This window comes from Simochromis diagramma, unplaced genomic scaffold (assembly GCF_900408965.1).
Source record: "Simochromis diagramma unplaced genomic scaffold, fSimDia1.1 OVJJ01000343.1, whole genome shotgun sequence".
Lineage (NCBI taxonomy): Eukaryota > Metazoa > Chordata > Actinopteri > Cichliformes > Cichlidae > Simochromis > Simochromis diagramma.
This window is the reverse complement of record NW_024386831.1, coordinates 4,359,489-4,379,184: the sequence shown is the minus strand read 5'-3', so window position 1 is coordinate 4,379,184 and position 19,696 is coordinate 4,359,489. Positions and strand designations below refer to the sequence as shown.

At 40.6% G+C, this 19,696-nt stretch overlaps 1 protein-coding gene across 10 annotated transcripts in view; it reads left to right on the top strand.

The window, feature by feature from the left end:
* The window catches only part of gulp1a (GULP PTB domain containing engulfment adaptor 1a), a 95,473-nt gene extending 77,064 nt beyond the window's left edge, over positions 1-18,409 (top strand). For 7 of the 10 annotated variants that reach the window (XM_040027577.1, XM_040027580.1, XM_040027579.1 and 4 more), the window contains 10 exons: positions 2,196-2,257; positions 6,453-6,524; positions 11,904-12,002; positions 12,122-12,259; positions 12,453-12,569; positions 14,201-14,287; positions 15,038-15,268; positions 15,486-15,624; positions 15,723-15,817; positions 17,628-18,409. In XM_040027577.1, the coding sequence (XP_039883511.1) occupies positions 2,196-2,257; positions 6,453-6,524; positions 11,904-12,002; positions 12,122-12,259; positions 12,453-12,569; positions 14,201-14,287; positions 15,038-15,268; positions 15,486-15,624; positions 15,723-15,817; positions 17,628-17,699 (1,112 nt within the window). In that variant the 3' untranslated portion in view covers positions 17,700-18,409. Of the gene's footprint in view, positions 1-2,195; positions 2,258-6,452; positions 6,525-11,903; positions 12,003-12,121; positions 12,260-12,452; positions 12,570-14,200; positions 14,288-15,037; positions 15,269-15,485; positions 15,625-15,722; positions 15,818-17,163; positions 17,175-17,627 lie in introns of all 10 variants that reach the window. The other 3 variants (XM_040027578.1, XM_040027586.1, XM_040027585.1) reach the window with 3 other exon arrangements.
* Positions 18,410-19,696: the final 1,287 nt, after the last annotated feature.

Below are 19,696 nucleotides of genomic sequence, written 5' to 3'. Positions count from 1 at the left end.
TGTTGGTGTAAATCTTCAAAGACTGTCTCCAGGGCAAATTGTAAATCACTAACTATAGGCACTGTGGGATGATTTGCCCAACAAAAAAATACACCGGTGCTAAAACTCAAGTGATTAAGCACAGATTATCTTTTGATTGGCAGTGGCATTGGAGTAGTGTTTCAGCTGAGAGAGATGGTGTTTTAAGGTTCTAATTTAGTTTAACCAATGCTAGCAAAAGATATTACTTTATGCAATCCTTTATCTGATGGACCCATTTGAAAATAAATGGTTCCATTTGTGTGTAGTTTCACATTTGATTAGCTCTGCAAATAGAGAACGAAGACAATACTGAACAAATTAGCAGACCACCCTATTGGTCACTTTTCATCAAAGCACCACAGACAAAATACTCCATGCTCTATGTAAACAAATATTATTTATTTAAGGATTTACTGATGTTTCAAAAGCTGCCACATGTCTAAAAAAACGGTTAAAATCATGTTATGGTAAATGCAGGATTATTAAATTAGATGCTTTAAGAAGTATGGAAGGCAAATGTATTTATTTTGTGTGAATTTCACAGTTTATTTCCAGGCTATGTAAACCCATAGGTGTTTGATAGAATATGCAATCAGCCAGCGCATACAGCTTGTCAGGCCTCAGCTTGAATATTTTGACTGTCACCAGGTTGCTGTGTTTAAACTGGGTATCACAGTGAATAGTGCAGTGGCATGTGGACCCCAAATTATACCAAATTTTATTGTCTTTCTAACTCTAATTTGGTCTCTGATGTACAAAATGAGCTATCAGGAATTGAAGCAATAAAACAAACAGGTAACCACCTACAACTGAAGAGAGACGCCCTTGTACTGATTGTAACTAATGTGGCTAAACACCACACAAAGTTGCTGAGTTCACCTAGCTAACAACATTCGCAAATGATGAGACCAGAGATGTAATCCACTGCCACACCCAAACCACCAAACTTAATACACTAAAAACACAAATAAGTGTTTGAACAGAGGGCAGCCAAGCTACCCAGTTTGCTCAGTTTGCTCAGCTTAACATGAGTAGCAAGTAAACTCAGACATGTAGCGTAAGTAAAATGTTTGCAAAGAAGGTGCTGCACCAAAAACCTCCTTGTGATCGCTGTGGATACAAGCAGATTTCTGTGGTCGCCTGTTGTTTGTATGAAAGACACCGACTTGTCTGTAAACTGTTGCTATTTTGACTTCTGAGCTGTATTTAAATAAATGTGTAACAGACACTGCTTGCCTTCAAAGTAAAAACTCTGCCTTACCAACACTTAAAAAAAAAATCAGCTTTTACTTTGAAGTTCTTCATTTCTAGTTTTCGTCGCACTTTTCAAAGTTTAATTGCTACTTCACTTTTAGTTTGCTTGCTTCTGGAGACAAGTAACCTCCAAAAACATCTTACTGGCTGTCCACATTTAGAATACATACTTTTTCCTAGCGACGACTCAGGTGACAGCAACACAAAGAATCTGACTGGTTTTCTATATAGTCTGCTTGGATAACTGTAGCTAACTGGTAAAATGCACTCTCACTGTGTCTGCTCTGTTAGGTCCTCCACTCCTTACCTTCTCTATCTTGTTTTTTGATATTTTGAAGTGGAGTAACAGGACACACATACTTATGTGATATGGAAACATTGTCCACTTGCAAAGATGCATCTCCCCTCTAATTTGCTCCACCTAGAGCACATCGGGCTCTGTTTCCTTCCATGCGTTTGCATTTTTATTGAATACAGTGCACGACCTCTGAAATTTGCTGCGTTCAGTCAAAGCACACACAGTTTGAGAAGCGGGATTTAGACCAGTAAGTCACAGGTCCAATTACCTTTCATGTTGGATAACTTGAGGTGTGAAATTAAAATCAGCATTTTCCCTTGCCTAGCTTTCATTGGTATGCCCCTAAAAGGGTGCTCCAGTGATGCTGCTAGACCCTCACATGTGTGGCAGTGAACTGTACTTGTGATGTGAAGCTTCCAGGTGTGAATATATGGGAAAGAAGCACTGCGTCTCGCAGAATGAGCCAATTTTCTCCATTTTTCCTCTTTAAAAGGTTCAGCTAATTTCTTCTACTCACTGCCTCACATTTAACCACTGAATGCATGTGGCTAATTGTACCTGTACTGTATTAACTTGGGTGATTAAGTCTGTCATACTGAGTCAGCTGTCTGTATCATTTCAGATAAATCATGGATGCACACCCCAGAAGCTTTGGCCAAGCATTACATAGCCTACAATGCCAAGGTATGTATCTCTCTTTGCCTGCTACATTTTAATGAACTCTGTCAGAGCAGGGCCACTGCAAAATAATGAAACAACGAAGAACTGTGACACTTTTATTGCAAGGTGAAAAAGAAGTCTGTTCTTTTGTGGCTCCCACCTTTGTCTGTGTTTATTCCCTCCAGTCATGCCTGTTAAACCTCTCTGTCTGTGTGTCCCACAATGCAGTTCCCCTGATAAACACCAGGCCTTTCATTGCACTCTCTGGTATTGTCCAGCAAATGAGCTTCACTGCCCATAGATGCATTGTTTTAGGTTGAGGCTGCATAAAAATTCCTGACAGAGACGGCTGATAAACCTCAGCCCCTCTCCTCAATGTAACAATAATTTGGATTTTTAATGGTGTTTAAATTAATTCCCTGCCCACACACCTCAAGTACTGTCAAAAAATTGATACCGTTGTATTCGTCTCTCATAGCAGCTGTTGTCTCTTGGTGCTGTGACGCAGGGAAGGAAATCTTCCTCATCAAAGTTTAATTTGAAGCAGACTCTGTCTTTTAGCCTTCTTGATTTGTTTATTTTTAATGAGTGTGTGAACAGAGAGGGATTTAAGTAAAGTGGCACATGCACACGTCAAAATAGGTAAGAACTTTGGATCTGATGCAGGACTAACTTGTAATGAAATGGCTCTCAGGCTTGCCTGGAATCAGGATCTGCTATAAAACACCTGGGAAAAAAAAAAGGTGTTTTTCAAATATCCAGCAAACACCCCTGGAAGGAGGGACTGTGTCCCTTGGGGAGGACTCCCCTGTCAAGCTGGTTTTCTGCTTCATTTCGACAGAGTTTTCCTCCTATGAGGCACAAAATCTGTCAGCCTACATTCTTGTGCTTCACAAATGCGATGCTGGAACGGAGGTGGAGCTCCAAGACTGCCTCCAAAATATCCCTGCAAACTGCTGAAGCTCCCTTCCTGCATGCAGCAAAGAAGCAAAGGAAGCCGGCAGAAGGCACATCTCTAAAATCAAAGCACATTGTCAGTTCCTATACTCGCTGTATTGCTTTGAGTGATGAGATCCCCGTCTGGTTAAATTTGCTGAGATCTGAGTAAAGGACTCATCAGTGAAGGAATTGGGGGGGGTGCTGAGAATGTGCTTGGCATGATCTCCCAGGTTTCAAGCACTCAGCACTGTAAAAATAAGCTCAGTTAGCAGTTCACTGAACAATGTGCCAGATAGTTAGAGCAGAGAGAGAGAGAGCTCTCTTTTAGCCTCAAGAAAATGAACCTTTTTTCTTTATTTTCAAACGTTGACAAAGACGTAAAATCTTTGATAACTTCAATCATTTCGATTTGACGGCACTTCAAAACTTTCATGAACTGAACCTGAGATCAAATCCTAACTGTGATATAACAAGAAAATACTAGAATTTGACTCAATAAAATCTGAATTTCTTGGAGGAACTACACCACACAGTAGATAAAAATAACTATAAATAATGTTTTGAAACCTAGCGGCATCACAAACATGATCTAATATCTTATATTGTTAAATGCGACCTAGCAGACAGCTACAAACTGCAGCTCCTTTTCAGAACACCTGCCAATCAAAGTAGCCACTCCCCTAAACTTTATCTCTGGCAACGATACATCACCCACCATGATGCCCCTGGTGTAAATGTTGGCTGAAAAATAACTTTAGTATTGCGTGCAGGTGATAATAAGCTAATTGGAACTAAAACTGGTGACTGATGGCTGATTCAAGCGTGCTCATCTGTTTTATAGTTTAAGATCCTTCGGGTAAAGACTGAATTGGGAATACACAGAAGATGGACTTCATGTTTTTTGTTCACTGAAATCACAATTAAGTGATCGTTCCTTTGGTAAAACAAGCAAAGAAAAACAAGCAAATTAAAAGAAGCTGGAAAGAGATTTGAAAGTTATTTCCATCTGCGCTAGAAAAATGACTGAAATGATTCATTTATTATCAAAGTGGAGAGTCGCTGATGAGTTTTCTTCTTTTGTAATTTACTAAACGTATTCCTAAGAGGAATAAAATATCTATATCAAATTACTTTAATTGATCATGTTTGAGTTCAATTTTAAGAACAATTGTAGAACAGGTAACACAGGAAGTCTCCCTCGCTGATATTTGCAGCAGTATCTTTACATCCACACCAATCACAACAGATCTGCAGTTTTATATTCATGCTAAATCGTTATGCTGTCATCAGCAAATCGCAGCAGCAACTTCCCAGTTAAGAACTAAGTCCACTGTTTTTAAAATGTATTACCTTTAACTTCTTACGCAGTGACGACTGCTGAGACTGAAGTGAGCTTTGATTTCGGTGGTCTGCCAGTTCTTTGATCCGATCGGACAGTTACACAAATTCTAACGGTGCTTTTTATGAGCAGCTTCAGTGTGATTGACCTGTGGGCTCAAAGAGGAAAGAGGATGTTGAGAGGTGAGCTGTGTCTTTCATCAGTAATCATGTCACATTCACAAGTCACTTAAATTATGCACAACACAGATCCTGCCCTTTCTGAAGGTGTATAAGAAAAAAAAAAAAAAAATCTGAGAACTTTCAGCTTGGAGGAGTGAACACTGGATGGATGGTGAGTTGGAACTGAGCTCTATGTTGTGTCATCTGAGTGAACATTTGAGACCTGCCACAAGGCTGACACGTGTGTGTCTGCAGTTGAAAATGTGAGTTCTTTCTGCGGGCAACGAGAGGTAGGGCCGGTTCGTTTTCAGCTGCGTGCACCAGTTGATGGATGAGCCTCCGAGCTCTGTTTGCCTTGTGAGACCTCCCCAGTCGCAGCCCAGAATGCACTGGTCAGGAACAAGTGTTACTCCACTCTATTCTGGGCATCTGTCAGCAGCACTCCCAGAGATGAGCATAAGTGTGGAGAGTACATTTGTCACACCGATGCAGAATGCTGACACTTTGCTCTGAAGCCTCAATCTGTCTTCTGGCTCTATTGATAACTTGCAGTCTGGTGTTAGTTCACCTGTCTTACTGCATTTAGAAAGACGTCAGAGGCTCTCAGCCACCAAAGAGTTACACAGACACGTTTTGGATGGAGAAGCTATATTAATTGATTTGATTTTTGACAGAAGGGTTCTTTTATAGTGCTGTCAGACATGTGCAAGATTAAAAAAAAAATACAAATAAATTCCGTATTTCACCTCTTGTTATTACAGCCACGGCAGCTGGCAGTGCGCACTCCAAATTTTTATGGGTATTAGCACAGCCAAGTCATTGCCTGCATCACAAAGATTTTAATGTGTCACAGAGACAGCCAAACTGCCGGGGCTGCTTTCAGCTTCCAATGGGAGACATTGTTATTTTGTTTGTGCCAACCTTGAAGGCTCTGACACCAGTGTTTTTGAAGTCTGATATTGGAACAGGCTCCACACATTAAGCTCAGGAAGCAGCGAAGCAACCTGTGTGACTGCAACAATTACAACTGTTGCTGCCAGATGGGACGCACGATGTTCAGGCTCAAAGGTTAACGGCTCCATCTGTTGGTGAACAGCAGAAGTGCTGCTCGTGTGCGTCTGTGTGTGTTGGTGTGTGTTCATCCAATCCTCATGTGTAAAAGACACTTTTATAACTTTTTGCAATACAGGAAATGCAAGATGATGAAGAATATATACTAATGCCTTCAGGATGTGAAAGATCATCTACATTTATTTGAAGTCAGAGTGACAAATTTGAGATTTTAGTGACTTAAAGGTGAAGCTCCACAGATTTTAAACTCTTTCCTACAGTTTGATAAAAGATCCAACTCATCCTTTATGGATTCATTTGTTTACCTAGTTTTTGGCCAATGTCCGTAGGCCAGAATACCAAAGTACACTGTAGCATTTCCTTTAGGAGCACAGAATATGATGCACTGGTGCCAGATATTGGTATTTTTATTAAAACATGTCGGTGCTTTAAACCCTGACTACGTTGACCTACCACAGACTCACTGTGACAGACCTACCATGAAGAAGAAAATAACAGGATGAATTTGAGCACAGTGGATGAAGCAAATCAGAGAGGTCATAAATTGATTTGACACATTATTAAATATTATTAACACACACATTGACACCTCACCTGCTTTTTGAATTTTAGAAGTATTCTTCATCATCTTCTTTGTATTGGGCTATGTAATTAAATACTTGTTTACACCTTTTGTTTTACTGTGTGCGTCTTTTTGTTCTCTTTTCAGTTCCTTGGAAACACGGAGGTTGAAGCTCCGAAAGGCACAGAAGTTGTGAAGGATGCAGTCAGAAAGCTCAAGGTAAAGCTAGTCTCCAGATAGCTGTAGCCTAAAGGACAGCAGAGCATTCTTGAGTGACCAGATTGGACAAGGGGCTCAGAGCAGGGGAGGTGGGAGTGAGTGGCAAGTGCCCCCCTCCCTCATCTGCCAGCACCAAGGTGCCCTTGGAGTTTTTCAGCTCCTAAGCTGTGTAGAACTGCTGGATAAGCAAATTAGTTCGTTCAGCCCCCCTTTCTCAGCGTAGATGTAAAGTTTAGTTACAGGAAATACTCATCAGGAATAAAAGCTGCTGTTTCAGGTTCTAGCCTGAAATAAATCATTAAATCACCATAGCTGTAATAGTAAAAGACTCCCTGCCCTGCATTAAAGGGCAAGGCATGCACAATTATACCAGATCCAGGCTGTATGATACTGGCCCAATAGCGGCCCAGTACAGACAATGCAGGGCGTGACGTTAGGAATGAAAATGTCCATCATGGACAGCAGTTGATTGCTTTATCTTGGGTGTTTTTTCATAATGGACTTGGTCTGAAAGCATTATGGTTTTGTGACGTCTGTGATGTTGACCAGTATGAGCACAGCACGCTCTACCAGCTGTGTGCAGCTGTAAACATGACAAAGCGTAACAGGAATGATATCGGTACTTTGCAAGGCTGAAAGCCAGCTTTTTTTCCTTACATGGCCGATGAGGAAGGAACCTGTAGTATGTCATAGGTATTAGTCAGAAAGAGTAAGATTTCATGACTGTGTGAAATCCTAATCCAACAGAGTGACTGTCATCACAGAGAAACGGATCATGCAGTCTGAGGCTGGCATTAGAATTCTTCTGAACACAGAGAAGCTTTTAAGAGGCAGACTTTCCCCTCAGGAGTTTTGGAGGCCAGACAGAGTAATTAACATGAATTTGTAAGGTGGTCAGAAGTGCAGTGTTAACTGTCTACTGCTTAAAAGCCTACCAGGAGTAACCCCTGAAGATATTTTCTGAACTGAGCAGATGCTGTCATATTTTAGGCCGGCGTATCAAACAAAACGATCGGGTGTGGACCAGAAATTAGTGAGGGTGGTCTCTGTCGATGAAGCTACCCTTGGGAAAAACAGGAAACTATGCTAATGGTCATCAAACCACATCTTTACTGATAAATCCTGACATGTGAAAAGTCATCATTAGGGGTACAGTTGTCTTTATTGGGGAACGAATTAAACGAGTTGAAGATCTGGTACCACTATACCTTATTGGCACTGGTGCTATGCAGGTGATTCCAAATCAAAACCAAAACAATGAGCTGAAAGACACTAAAATAGATGGAGAAGCGTGGAGGAACTGAGGGAATAAATTTGTTTTTGTTGGTTTTCTTTTAAGAGCTTTCTCATTAAGCATTCATGTTACATCTGTGCCTAAGACACATAAATTAGCCTTGCTTTGGAAAACAAAACAAACTTATTTATTGAGGACTCACTTTAAGCTGAAGTGTTTAACTTTTGTAAAAATGTTAAGTTCTATTATATTTGACCCTGTCACAGCCCATATTTGTTTTCTTTGATTAAGGTAGAAGTGGTCAAAGTCGTAGAGGTAGTATAAGTTGCTAAACAACCGTTTAAGAAAGTGCTCGATGAGTCACTTTGATAAACAGCCTCATTTGTAATTTAGGGCTTCCTTTGTGTTTAGTACACAGTTTCATTAAACCTGCCCACTAAATTGCACTTAACCTGGGTTACTCTCCAGACACATACTCCTCAACCTTACAGACATCTAATCAAACCTTTAAGCATGGGAACAGCCTGAAACCTGGGCAGCTCTCTTTGTCACGACTTCTTGGTAATGCGGCTGCACTCGCTGCATGCTGGCCTCCCCCCCGTCGTCTCCTGCCAAGAGCTGAATCTCTGAGGCCACTCGGAGGGGGAGACTTGTTTTTCCAAACCCGTACCTCTATTGTTACATTGCATTTGATCTGCTTTTGACCAAGGCTCCATGGTTACGCTCCCAGATACGCTGGCAGTCGGGACGACTTTAGCTGTGCTTCCTGAGATCATGTGCAGAGAAAAAAAAAATGTTGCAACTTCAGAGACAGCCTCAAAGGCACATCTCCATGGTTTAGGTCAAATAATGTACTCTTCTATCACTTAGTATATATAAATGACTTTTGTGGTTTTGCTCAAGCAAGAAGCATCTCCATGAAACACACATTTATTGTCCTCTCACTCTCTTCGTGTCTGATCATGTTTGTGTCTGCAGGCTTTGAAATGTAAATGTATTAAATTATATAAACATCAATTTACTGCTTTAGTGTTAGAGGCTATATAAAAGAACTCTTAATGGAGGCAAATGGTAAAGCTTCTGATTACTTTCTTTTATCCATTTTTGTGGCAGGAGCAGATACTTAGCGAACATGTATCTCTAATTTCACAACTGTGTAACCGCTGAAGGCAGTGAAAGTAAAGTGAGGATGCTTTTGAAAAGAATGCTGACTTTTTTAAAGTGCTTTAGGTCTCAGTTGCTTCCATCTCTTGGTGTAATCTCAGACTGATTTTGTGATGATGATGTGATCCAATTTGTGGGGTAGCATCTTCTTTTAGCTCCTGTCTTTATGATTTTGTCTGCTAACTGATCCATGCCAACACTTAAACCGGCTGCCCGAGATTGTTTAGGTCTGTCTTGTGCCCCCAAAAGAGCTCTGACCCAGCGAAGGACAGATGCTGAATTGGATAGAGATCTGGGGAATTGAGGCCAAGTAAACACCTTGAACTCTTTGTTTAGTTCTCTCAATCCATGCCTGAAAAGTTTTAGCACTGTGGCAGGTGCATTATTCTGCTAAAAGAGGCCACTTCTGTCAGGGAATACCACATCCATCAGGGATCAGTGTGACTAGTGTTTAGGTGGGTGGTACATGGCAAAATACCATGCATATGAATGCCTGGACCCAAGAGTTCTCAGCATTACACCAAGTTGCCCTCTTTGCCTCTTGTAAAAAAATCACAAATGCACAAAATGTAAAAGATGAAACATCCTTCCCTGACTAGTTCATTATGTTATTGGTCCATGCTCTCACTCTAAAGCTCATGTATGTTCTTTGAGTGCTGCACAGAAGTCAGCTTTGACACACTCAGCTGGTCTGAAGCTGCACAGCTTCATATGCAGCCATATAAAAAGGTTGGGTGTAATTTTGGGTCTAAAAAGTGAAAGTCATGCAGAAGTGCCTCAACTGTGCATATCAATGAAGAGAGATCACTTGAAAAACATCGAACATGATTTATTGAGATGGAGAAATTAATATATTTGGCGATTAGTCTCCGATAACCCATCGTGGCAGGACTGAATCCCAGCAGTAAAAGGATTTAGGACAGCGTCTAGACCAGAGTCTAGAATAGCTGGCTTGAATAGAGCTTTGGCTCAGGTGTCTGAGGTGGAGATGGGGAGGAAGTAGGATGCACAAAGGAGTCTGAAAGGAAGAATTACAGAGAGGACAGATTTAAACCATCCACCAGGCTCAAAGAAGGCAGGCAAGAAGATGATTGGAAAGCAGCAGACACAAAAGCCTTATTTGTTCACTTTTGAGCATTCCAACATTTTTACTTCCATAGGAATTCAGAGGACAGGTAGCAGCCAGGTGATGCTAATCAAATACAATCTATTCAAGGCGTTTTGGCAGAAGTGTAGACCAATATTCCTCCACAATGATCTGAGAGACTGATAAATACATACGGAGAGTGATTACGTCAAGCTATCGTTGCTAAAGGTAATTCTGTAAGCTACTGAATCATGGGGTTGTATTTAGTTTTTCACAGGTCCACATAAGGGAAACCAGCTTTCAGCTTCTGTGACCTCAGCAAAAACCTTCCTGATAAGATGGCTTTAAGTCCTAATTACAGAGTATTGTTCATTTTATAAAATATGTTCCCCATTAGAATCAAAGAAGTGAGATAAAGTACGCTGTTGCTTTGTTATCATTGAAAAGCTTGAGCGTGCTTTGTCTTCTTGTTTCTTAGTCAGATCCTCACCTTCCTCCTCACATTTGGTTTCAATGTTTCTATTCAGCTCATAGCTTCACATTTGGACTAACCAGCAGCTGATGTCAATATCCATCTTTTATATACAGTTGATGTACTCTCTAAGCTGGGATGCACATTGTGCCTCAGTGCCTCTCTATCACATCCATATTAAGGTTTTAGAAATTTGGAGTTGATGTTAGACCACACGGGTCAGCCTTTATTCTCCGCATGCATCAGTGAGCCTAAGGCGCCATAACCCACACATAGCCCTCACAACTGGCTTCTGGTAAAGCCGCTGTGTTTCTGTTACAGCCATTTTCTGTGTCCAACATGTCAGCTTCAAGACATGACAGTTAACTTTCTGTCTAATATATCCCGCACCTTGACAGGTGCCATTGTAACAAGGCCATCAGTGTCATTCACCTGTCAATGGTTTTAATGCTGTTGCAGTTTGTAGATTTTGGATTGGTCAGATTCTCCCGACAAACAAGTGTCAGAAGCTTATGCTCTGTACTCTATCTTGAGATAAAAAAAAAGGAGTTGTCATATTATCAGCTTCTTTGCATGTCTTCTCAACTGACAGCATACACTCCCGTTTAATTTCATTGGTTGTTGTCTTCAACTCGCTGCCAAGTTCACTTTGTATTTATAACACTTGGCAACAAAATGAAGAAAGACTTAAACAGTTTTTTGGCAGAGAACAAAGATGGACCCACTACATGGTTCACACTTTTAATTTCTTCTGTAAAACAGGAAACTTTAATGATTGCATTTCCCTCGATCAAGTCTAATTAGCATTTAAAGATAATATGCTGCACAGAGGTTTGTGTCTACACTGATGAGAACAGCATTCAGTTTTACTGCTGTTTTTTCTTTCTTTTTAAAGCAGCAATAATCATAATCTTTACATGAACAGTGCCTCAAATGACAATATGTACTGTAAAGGGAATTGTACTCAAAGTATAATCATCTCAGCTCTACTAAATGTTACATCTCTGAACTCTTTGGTTTGGCTTTACTCTTTGATTCAGACTCTTAGCAAACATGGCATGTCCTTTCCTTACAACTGCATCTGTCATGCCACCAGCATAAGACACCTCGCTAATGTCAATAGCTCTTGCTTTAATATTTAGCAGCTAAAGTGAAATGTGGTCTCAGATATACTTGGAGAACAAAACAGAACAAGTGTTTACGTTTGTACTTTGAGCAGAAATATGACAAACAGTGCCAACACATTCATCGTATCTAAATTTTTGAGCTGGTTGCTAATGAATTAGCAGCTTTAAATGCAGAAATCCAGGATATGGTAAAAATGTCTTACCATGCTTTTACTGTAGCTGTATTTGTGTGTCATGTGGCATACTTTCTTATATGCTAATTGCACTTTTATCATACTAATTTTTCCTCTTGCAGTTTCAGAGGCACATCAAAAAGTCGGAGGGACAGAAGATCCCGAAAGTGGAACTTCAGATCTCCATTTATGGCGTGAAGATACTAGATCCCAAGACAAAAGTGAGTCCAGAAAGGATATAGGCAACTGTATATGACAACTGTGATTATACGGAAAATAAACACTGTGAAGTCATCTCTCATATGCAGAGTAAATAATAAATGCTTTATTTCCCCCCCAGGATGTGCAGCATAACTGTCAGTTACACAGAATATCCTTCTGCGCAGATGACAAAACCGATAAAAGGATATTTACTTTTATCTGCAAAGACTCGGAGTCCAACAAACACCTCTGCTACGTCTTTGACAGTGAAAAATGTGTAAGTCTCTGCCGCTTCAACAAGCTTGCTTGTTTCCTTGGATACAAATGTGAAATACATGAGTCAGATTGCTGAAAAATAAGGTATTTTGACATCTCACAGTTAACCTTTCACGATCAGCTTAAGTGAAAACTACAGCTGTACTCACATTTATTTAGTGTTTGAGCCAGTCTTTGTTTCCTATGTGCTTCAGGCAGAAGAGATAACTTTAACTATCGGCCAAGCCTTTGATTTGGCCTACAAGAAGTTCTTGGAGTCTGGAGGCAAAGACGTGGAAACCAGGAAACAGATTGGAACCCTGCAGAAACGAGTGCGTCTCACATCCAGCTCGCGGAGCTCGTTCGCTCACACACACACACACACACACTCTCTTGACAGCGTGTACCACCGTGCAGATGCATTGATGTTTTTATTAATTAATGCAGAGCTTGTTTCTATTGATTGTCTTAAATCATCCAGTGTGGACAATTAAGCTGTGCTGATAAAAGGAAAAAAACTGTTAATGAATATTAATGACGCAGACTTCTGTTGTAACAGAGCCAGCCTGTAATCAAATTATTGTACGCCCAGCTGAAAACACGGAGCCGTCCCATGGGAAGCGTTTAAAATTGGATTTGTTCAGATATTCATATAAATTTGATCAAATTGGGGACGTGATGTTTTAGCTAAACACCAGCCTCACGTGTACTTTAACCTCAGTTGGAGGACGGTGGTTAAGCAGACGTGTATTCAAGTGTGTTAAACAGTACAGCCAGCTCAGCAGTTTATGAACATGTACACAGACATGCAGACACAGAGCCATGTTAAAGGTTTAGTGATTATTGAGTTCAAATTGTTCAGCATGAATAAACATCTGCTGATAAAGACCTTGTGATAGAAGCAAAGGTCCAGAAATGGCTATTGAGCAGAGCTTGGCAAGGATCTACCGTTTATTTTGATTTAATCCCAAAATCACTTCTGCTGCCCCCTGCTGGTAATACTCAGCAAAGCAGCATGTGTGTTCTAATACAGCGGTCCCCAACCTCCGGGCCTCGGACCGGTACCGGTCCCTGAGTCGTTTGATACCGGGCTGCGAGACTTGAGGCTCAGGTGTGAAATGTATGGTTTTCAGGGTTTTTATCGGTTTTCAGCGTTATTTTGTTATCGTTTTTATCATTAACGCGGTTTTCCTGGGTCTTTTCACGTGTGTTATGAATAAATCTTCTTTTTTCGGTACCGGTACTAGTTTTATTTTGTTGTATTTATCCGCGACACCTTAAATGCCGGTCCGTGAAAATATTGTCGGGCATAAACCGGTCCGTGGCGCAGAAAAGGTTGGAGACCGCTGTTCTAATATGACTAAACAATAGTTGTACTATTTTCTCCCATTTGAGTAACATTTGTTAAACACTATGTAACCTTACAGGAAACAACTAAACTAGTGTTTTTGTTGGCTGTTTTAAAGGTGTTTATAATTAACTTTAACTTTAATTTTGCATATTTTGTCGATAATTTTAGTTATGACATCATGGCAGATGTCTGTGTATTTTGTTGATATGCACTGAAGTTAGCTTGCTAACTAGCCATTGCTATCCTATACCTTTGTGGCTTAAAGCTGTGTGGAGTTGGTTACTTATCAACTTGTCTGATGAGTTCACAGACGTCATAGGTTTTTCTTGATTATTATAATCTCAATGTTTCAGCAAAGTCCCAGGAAAGATTTGTTGAATATCAGTATCTCATTGTTGACGCGACAGCTTAATTACTTAGTTAGTTTTTAGCAGTGTGCTAAAGTACAGTGTTTTGTCATTTGTGTCGAATTCTGTTAAAAAAAAAGACATGTGAGCAGTTCGAACGTGATTCTGTATCATAAGCAAATTACACAAATTGCACTTTGACATCAAATATTTTTCTGCACTCTGCTGCTGCCCTGTGTCCTGATTCTGTTTGTATCTTTTGCAGATTCAAGAACTGGAAACGGAAAACTCTGAGCTAAAGAAACAACTGCAAGAGCTTGAAGAACAGCTGATGATAGCACACGTACCTCCAGTAAGAACAAACTGCGTAGCATGCCAACCTTTAGTTTAGAAAAGTAGATTTTACAGAAGAAAATGAGACCTTAGACTTTGATTTCTGTCCTTTTCAACAGCAGTTACTGTAGCCACGGGGAACAATAGAGTGACTGCATTACAATATCCAATATCTGCAATATCCATCTAAAACTACCTGAAGTGTCTGTTATACCAGACAAAGCAACGCCGCTAGAATCAGCTGAGTTGTTGAGTTGTACAAAACTGCTTTTGTTCCTTTTGAGATGTTTAATTCAAAGACTTTCATTATGTACGAAACAGCTGACTAATGTAATAGCACTCTTTAATAACATAATCTGTGATTCAAGCATTCTGAATGAGCCAGAAGTGCACAACCTAAACCGTCGTTTAATTCTAAAAGATTCCTGATTTAAACTTAAATTTAAACTGTTGAGTTTTAAAAGTACTTTTAAGGACAGCTGGCTTTGCTGATTGTGTTTGTGCGATTAAATGCACGACTCCGGTTTGGAATGACCGGGCCTATCTGGAGGCAGGCAGCAGGGGTCTGTATCTGAAGCAAAGCAATTACACACCTGATTGGTCTGATGAGGAATGCGATACATTCGGCATCTAATTGGGGCAAATGCCAGCACTTGTGACAGCCTCCTGAGAATGCAATTACCCACAGCTCCCCTATTCTACAACACTGAATAATATTGTCTCTGTCTCTCTCTTTCTGGTCATTTCCTGTCTGCGATCTTTTTCTCAGCCGCTGCACATAAACGCAGCTAATGAAGCGTACATGCTGCAGAGGCCGTCCTCTCTCTTCTGGTGCCACAGCATCAAGTCGCTCTCCTGTCTGGAAATCTCCTCTGTCACTCTCACTCCTATGAGCTCACCGGAGTCCAACTTGTCCACCGGGCTACTAACTCCTCCGCCTGCCAAACCCGCTCTCCTCCCTCCTAAACCCAACGAGGGCTGCAGCATCCCGCGGCCTCGCGTAAACACCCTCCGCTTCTCTTTTTCTGTGCTGTCTCTCTGTCCCTGGAGCCTTGTTATCTCCTGCCTTTGTCTGTGTGGTGCTTGTGCTTCGTCTTCTTCTTCTTCCCTTGCTTTGATGCAAAAAAAAAAAAAGAAAGAGAAAAATAGCTGTGTAGTTTGTGCATGGGTGAACTTACAGGTCTCTGCCGGTGGCTCAACCATTACTTTGTATGCAGGCGGGGAGTATCTCAATGAAGCCGCAGTCGACAGACATTTTTGACATGGTTCCCTTCTCCCCTGTGACACCACTGGTGCCCACACCAGCCAGCAACGGCTGCCCACCCCCTCCACCCACCACATTGCCACCAGATATAAGTAAGTGGAAAGACGTATTTGCATTTCGGTGTTTTAACCCCTCCCCCCTCGATGTGCCTCCTTGATCATTACAGTGTTGATCTGCTCTCTGCATGTAGGTAAAGATTTGTTTGGTGCAGAGCCGTTTGATCCGTTCACCTGCGGGGCAGCTGATTTCCCTCCAGACATCCAGTCAAAGCTGGATGAGATGCAGGTGAGCTCATCGCTGTGTCTCTTTCAGAAGAATTGCAGGCAGGCTGCTTAAACTGTGAAACTGTTTTCTTCTTTTTATTATCACAACCATTACTTTGAAGATTAAAGATTTTCCCCTTGCTTTCGTAAATAAAGGCTTTGCGCATCACAAGCGACGCCTCAGCTGAACCTAGTAACAAACTCCAGTTGTCTAACAGCAGTGCACACCGCTGTAATTGCCACATCAGTTCCACCATACAGTACACACTTTATTACAATAAATAATGTTTGAGTAGAAAAATGCAGTCGCACAGCAATAGAAACAATTTGTGTGGAATTATCTAATGAGGAAAGGTTTAGTGACTCATCGATGGGTAACAGGTAGCTCCTTTATTCATTTTAATCAGAAGACACAGAAACACTAATGTGTTCATAAAGGAGTGTGTTAATTAAAAGTGTTTAGTGTATCACTCTGATGTGTTTTCCTGCCTGCATGAAAATGTCGTGATATTACAGCAGAGCGAGTTCAAGCAATTGTTGTTGTGGTTGGGATGGAGCCATGAAATAATATTGTAGTCAGATCTGTAATATAAAAAAAAACAATGGTGCTTATTAGAAATAAACTTTTGCTTTCAGACTGCGTCTCAAACCTTTGTGGGGATTGCCAAAAACTGAGAGAGCTAAAGGAGCTTGTGTTCAGTCATTTAATCCAAAGCGATAAATCGGGATTTGAATATATGATCTCATGTATAAGATAACAACTTTTTTTTGTTAAGTGTGTGAATTTATCTTACACCCACTGTAACTGATTTGTGTTAACAGACAAATGCACGTTCTTGTTAAAGGTCAGTGAGTGCAGAAGTGGAATTAATTGGATCCATCGTTTCCTAACAAACTACAAAAGTGATCCTGAAATAGTTTCCTTTAGTCGGTGGTATTTATTCGCAGGGCTTCCTGTCCTGTAATTGGTAATTATTAGAAACACACCTCGCAGCCTTGTTAACAGATGAGACTAATTAAGTGGATTTGTAGCGGTGCTTTTTTTCTGTTTGCAATAGCAGGACATGGGGAAAAAAGGGTTTGAAAAGCTGCTGCAGCTTCTGTTTTCGTGCTGTCACACAGTTATCAGTGTAGTTACACCATGTTCACATGAATCTGTAAAAACCGCCTGAAAATGACAACATTTGCTTTAAAAAGTTGTGACTTCAAAACTGCGACATCCAAGGTTCAGTTTGGAAAGCACCTGTTGAGCTTTGGCAGCGTGTCGCCAGTAGGAGGCAGCGTTGCTCTGATGTTTCTCTCCTTCCTCTTCTTTCTCTTCTTAATGACTAACAGCTGAACGTATCTCTTTCCCTCTCTCACTCGTAGCGGCAGAGATGGTTCGTAGTCCTTTACCCTCTGCTTGTGCTGTTGTGTTTTCGTCTTGCACGCTCTGAATGCAGCTGCACGCGCTCACATTTGCAGACTGCACCGACGCTGCCAGTGCATCTGTGGCAGCTTCATTAGCTCAGCTTTCTTCATGACTTACTCTGTGTCTTTTTGATTAACAAGAACAAATACGCACTGCTTAAGCTTGAAAATATTTGTTTTGCACATAAACAATGTTGGGGGTGCATGACGGCCTCATTTGCAAAATAAGCTCGACTTACTTTGATCTGCTATAATTGAGTTTTCCTATTAGGATTCATGCCTTGCCGTTTCTGATCATGTCTAAAATGCATGACCCAGCATGATGCGGTGTCAGTGGCGTTTAGCTCGTCTTTGCCTCTGAGGTTTTTCCAGCGGGCCTGAGTATCTATAAAAGCGGCCCTGTGTGGCTTCATGTCTTCCAGGAGGGGTTCAAAATGGGACTAACCTTAGAGGGCACCGTCTTCTCTCTGGACCCGCTAGACAGTCGCTGCTGATCCTGAGAAGATGAACCCTTCGAGGTGCACTTTCAACCCGTTTGTATGAAGAAGAAGTGCCAAAATCCACTCCACGGTCGAGTCAAGATGTCACAGTTTTCATCTTGAGGTTTATATGCATTTGCATTTAGATTGGTTTTCGATATTTCAAGGTAAACTCAGATCCATTATAGTAAAGAGCTATTTTTGTAATAAAAAAAAGACAAAAAATGCATATGGAGGTGTTAGTTTTGAGTACCTTTGCTTGCACAGGAGGAGACAGTTGTAAATAGTCGATATGTTCAATGGTACACTCTGTGGCAGAATTTTCATATGTGTGTATGCACCGTTTGAATTCTGTATTGTCAACACATTCCTGTTTGTATGCCAAACACAAGCTGGCAAGAAAAATAAATGGAATCTATATTGTGACAAAACCTTTGAGCTTTTAACATCACATATTTTACTCCACATTTATTCATACGTTATGTAGTCGATTAATCCAGCCTGATATTTTCTTTTGTTTTTTTTACTTCAGTGACCTTTCCGCTCTTTGTCCTTTGTTCTGTTCAGATTTTGACCAGATTGAGTTGCCATTTCGGTGTTTACCTTTCATTTTCTGCTCTTTTATCTCTGTCCAGCCAGTTCTATTCCTGTTATTTCACTTTTGGTTGAATTGACTTTGCTGTTACAGATATTAAAGAAAATCCTACTATGAAAACTGCCCCTCACTCATTCTTCTGTGTTATATCATTTATATCTGACTTTATTTGTATGTGGCATTTGTTTATGAAACATTTTCTTCTAGTGGCAGAATGATTATAATGCCGTAAGCTCGGCTAAAGCACAATGACGCCCTTTAATTTTTCAGAGTGCCATCAGCTTACAAAAGGGAAACACGAAAAAAACTGGAACTCCTCTTAGCAATAGGAAGTACAGAGTCCAGATGTTTACATGCCACTGCTCTCTATTCTGCAATATCAAAGGCTCTTTTAGCCATTATGCCTTTGTGACTTTTAAGTACACATAATGAACTTTTAAGAGTTAAGATTTAGGTCTGTAACAGCGGTATTGTACATGGTAGCTGCAGTTAGCGTGGTTAGCTTTCTGCAGGGTGTGTAATACTGCTGTACTAATGCAACTAAATATATTGACGTTTTCTCAGGATAGTAAGTTAATATTGATAGCATCTCCTCCTCCATAGAACCAAGCTCATTAATGCTGCTCAGTGAAAGCTTTAACTGATGCAGAAGTTGGGGGTTGTTGTGGAACTGTGCTTAGCTTGCAGGTGTCTCTTCACATTTGCAGTAGAGGTCTTAAAAGCTGATGTAACTTAATCGCATTGATTACATGTTGTTCTCGTCTTTTTCGCTCACTAATACAGAATGTGTCATTTTGCTAGTTAAAGTGCAAATGCACACTAACAGCAAGGATTTGATCCCTTTTTTTTCTCTCTTGCTGAAGTCACAGCGGTCACAGACTGTGGCATTACAAAAATGATTTTGACCGTGTGCAATGAACTTACACTCTCAATGCCTTTGATATGGTTGCTTCAAAGACTGGTGTCAGGTCTGTGACCACCTGCAGTTAGTTGTCAGAGATAAGACTGCTGATGCCTTCTGTCTGCTGTCAATTTTCTATTGAATATTGCAATTTCATCCAATCTGCTTGGGATAGTACGGCAATTAATTATGATAAATTGTGAAATCTGCAAATTGCCATCTGCATACACAGAGATTCACATTAATTACTTCTATTAAGAGTCCAGCCAGAAACCTGAATGGGTAGATTTTAAACAGAAGTTCCTCCACAAATAGTGGTGTAGTTGCTGCAGAACAGCATGTTAATTGCAAAAATGACAGAGGCATTTGGCAACCTTGCCTTTAATCACCTTGCTTTTGTCCAATAATCAGACCCAACAAATATAACCCCCCCCCCCCCCCCCCAATAAAATTATGAATTATCTTGCATAATTATGCTGTTGAGTTTCTTTACTCATTTCAGTTATTACCAACAAA